This window comes from Haliaeetus leucocephalus, unplaced genomic scaffold (assembly GCF_000737465.1).
Source record: "Haliaeetus leucocephalus isolate CR32 unplaced genomic scaffold, Haliaeetus_leucocephalus-4.0 Scaffold173, whole genome shotgun sequence".
Lineage (NCBI taxonomy): Eukaryota > Metazoa > Chordata > Aves > Accipitriformes > Accipitridae > Haliaeetus > Haliaeetus leucocephalus.
In genome coordinates this window covers 1,971,017-1,972,950 of record NW_010972609.1, presented here as the reverse complement: position 1 = coordinate 1,972,950, position 1,934 = coordinate 1,971,017, and the positions used below count along the sequence as shown (strand labels likewise).

Sequence of the window (1,934 nt, the reverse complement as noted above, 5' to 3'; positions counted from 1 at the left end):
CCCCCCCCCCCTCCCCGGCCCCCGTGTCCCAGGGTCCCCCCCCCCCCCTTAAATACATTATCCCAGAGGTGCTACCGCTGTCACTGATAGGCTTGGCCTTGGCCAGCAGTGCATCCATCACAGAGCCAGCTGGCATCAGCTCTATCAGACACAGTGAAAGCTTCTAGGAGCTTCTCACATAAGTCACTTCTATAGCCTCCCTGCTACCACACCTTGCCCCACAAATCCAATTCACTTAGTCAGCTTCTTAACAAGAGCCTGAAGCAAAATTCACAATTCAAATATCACCTGGACAGAGCACTCCAGAGAGAATTCTTCCTCTGAGTCCAAACTTCAGGGCTAGGTGATGAAGTACTGCATTACTGCTCACACTGTGCTAAAGGAATAATCATGCCAACCACACAATTCGCTTGGAAGCTCTCCCCATTTGGTGTCTAAGCCATGTATCTGATGTACAGTTCACTCACATAAAGTCCTTCCAAGCAGTAATAATAAATGTGTTTGATGCTTTTCATCAGCATGCTCCGGACTTACTGGAGAAAATCTCAACCAAGTGGAAGCATGGGAAAAAACCCTTTTTAGATTCCGTCCTACAAAAGTAAGGCGGACACCTGTTCACAAATACATATTTCAAAGGAAAATCCCCAGCTAACACCCAGTATTCCACAGATCCCCGTGTTTTGAGAGGAACAGAGCAGCAGGCTGCCCAGGAGGGGTTCAGCAGACTCACACAGGCAGCACCTTTCCGTACGCCAGGCCCCTCATGCGGGACGCGGGTACCTTGGGGAATATTACCGGGAGCGGGGGGGGGGACGACGCAAATTAAAAGCGACCTCCGGAGCCAGGGGCCACTCACCGAGCCGACGGCGCCGCGAACGCTCCCTTCCAGCCCCGCTTCGCCCCTCCGCTCCTCGCCAAGGCCCGACACGGCTCTCGGTGAGGTCCGTAGGCTGCCCGCTACCCGGAGACGGCGCAGGGGGAACTCACCAAGGCAGGGGGAACTCCCCCACCGGCACCGGCCGGCCGGTACAGCCCTTCCCCCAGCGGAGCTTCTCCCGCGGAGAAACAACCTCCGCGGCGCTCCCTCAGCCGCTGCCGGCGGCCCGTCCCGCTCTCCTCAGGCCGACGCCTCTCCGCCCCGCCCCCGCCCCATCGCTCTGACCAATCCCCGCCGCGCTCCCCTCCGCTCCCCGCCACCGCATTGGTGGAGCGCGCTCAACCCATGGGCTGAGGAGACGGAGTGGGCGTGGCGGCGGCAGGGGGTGCGAGCGGGGCCGGAGCGGCGGCGGCTTCGGCTTCGGCTTCGGCCCTCAACGGCGAGCGCCGCTAGTTAGGGCAGGTCCGGTTGAGCCCGTAAAGCGACGGTGACCGGCGCTTTGCACAGGGCGATTATAATCGCAAGGGAAAGGCGTAGTTCGTGGCCGTTCCCCTGAGAAGGCCGGAAGGAGCAGGCAGGCTGCGGGCAGCGGTGGCCTCGGAAGGCTCGAGTCAGATCGCTGAAAAGAACAAAAGTTTTGGAGAGAAAGGGGACCGGCGTCCGAGGAGGCAATTTAGCGCAGAATTAGTTTCCAGTCCCGTCTGTAAGGAGGCTGCCGGGCGTGTGGGGGACACGGCTGGGCTCCTCTCTCGGGGTTTGCACCCCGGTGCCGAATCGCCAATAACGCGCGAAACTCCGGTCCCTGCTCCCGCCAGCGCCGGTACTCGCACCCCGAGCTTGTTCGGAGGGACACCTCTTCGCAGCCCGCACGGCTGAGACTGCATTCCCGTTATTCCGGGCTTTTGGGGGGGGGGGTACCAAATTGCCGAAACCGGGTAAGGGCGATGCAGCGGGAAAAAGCCGCCGGCGGAGCCGCACCGGGGGCTCGGCAGCAGCTCTCTCCGCGGAGCCGGCCTTCGCGGAGCGGCGGCAGGGGTTACCGGCAGCCCCACCGAGC

The 1,934-nt window shown here is 61.3% G+C and overlaps 1 protein-coding gene across 1 annotated transcript in view; it reads left to right on the top strand.

The window, feature by feature from the left end:
• Positions 1-1,821: 1,821 nt before the first annotated feature.
• The window catches only part of NADSYN1 (NAD synthetase 1), an 18,979-nt gene continuing 18,866 nt past the window's right edge, over positions 1,822-1,934 (top strand). Inside the window, exon 1 of the mRNA XM_010563901.1 lies at positions 1,822-1,912. Coding sequence (XP_010562203.1) covers positions 1,822-1,912 — 91 coding nt within the window. The remainder of the gene's footprint in view (positions 1,913-1,934) is intronic.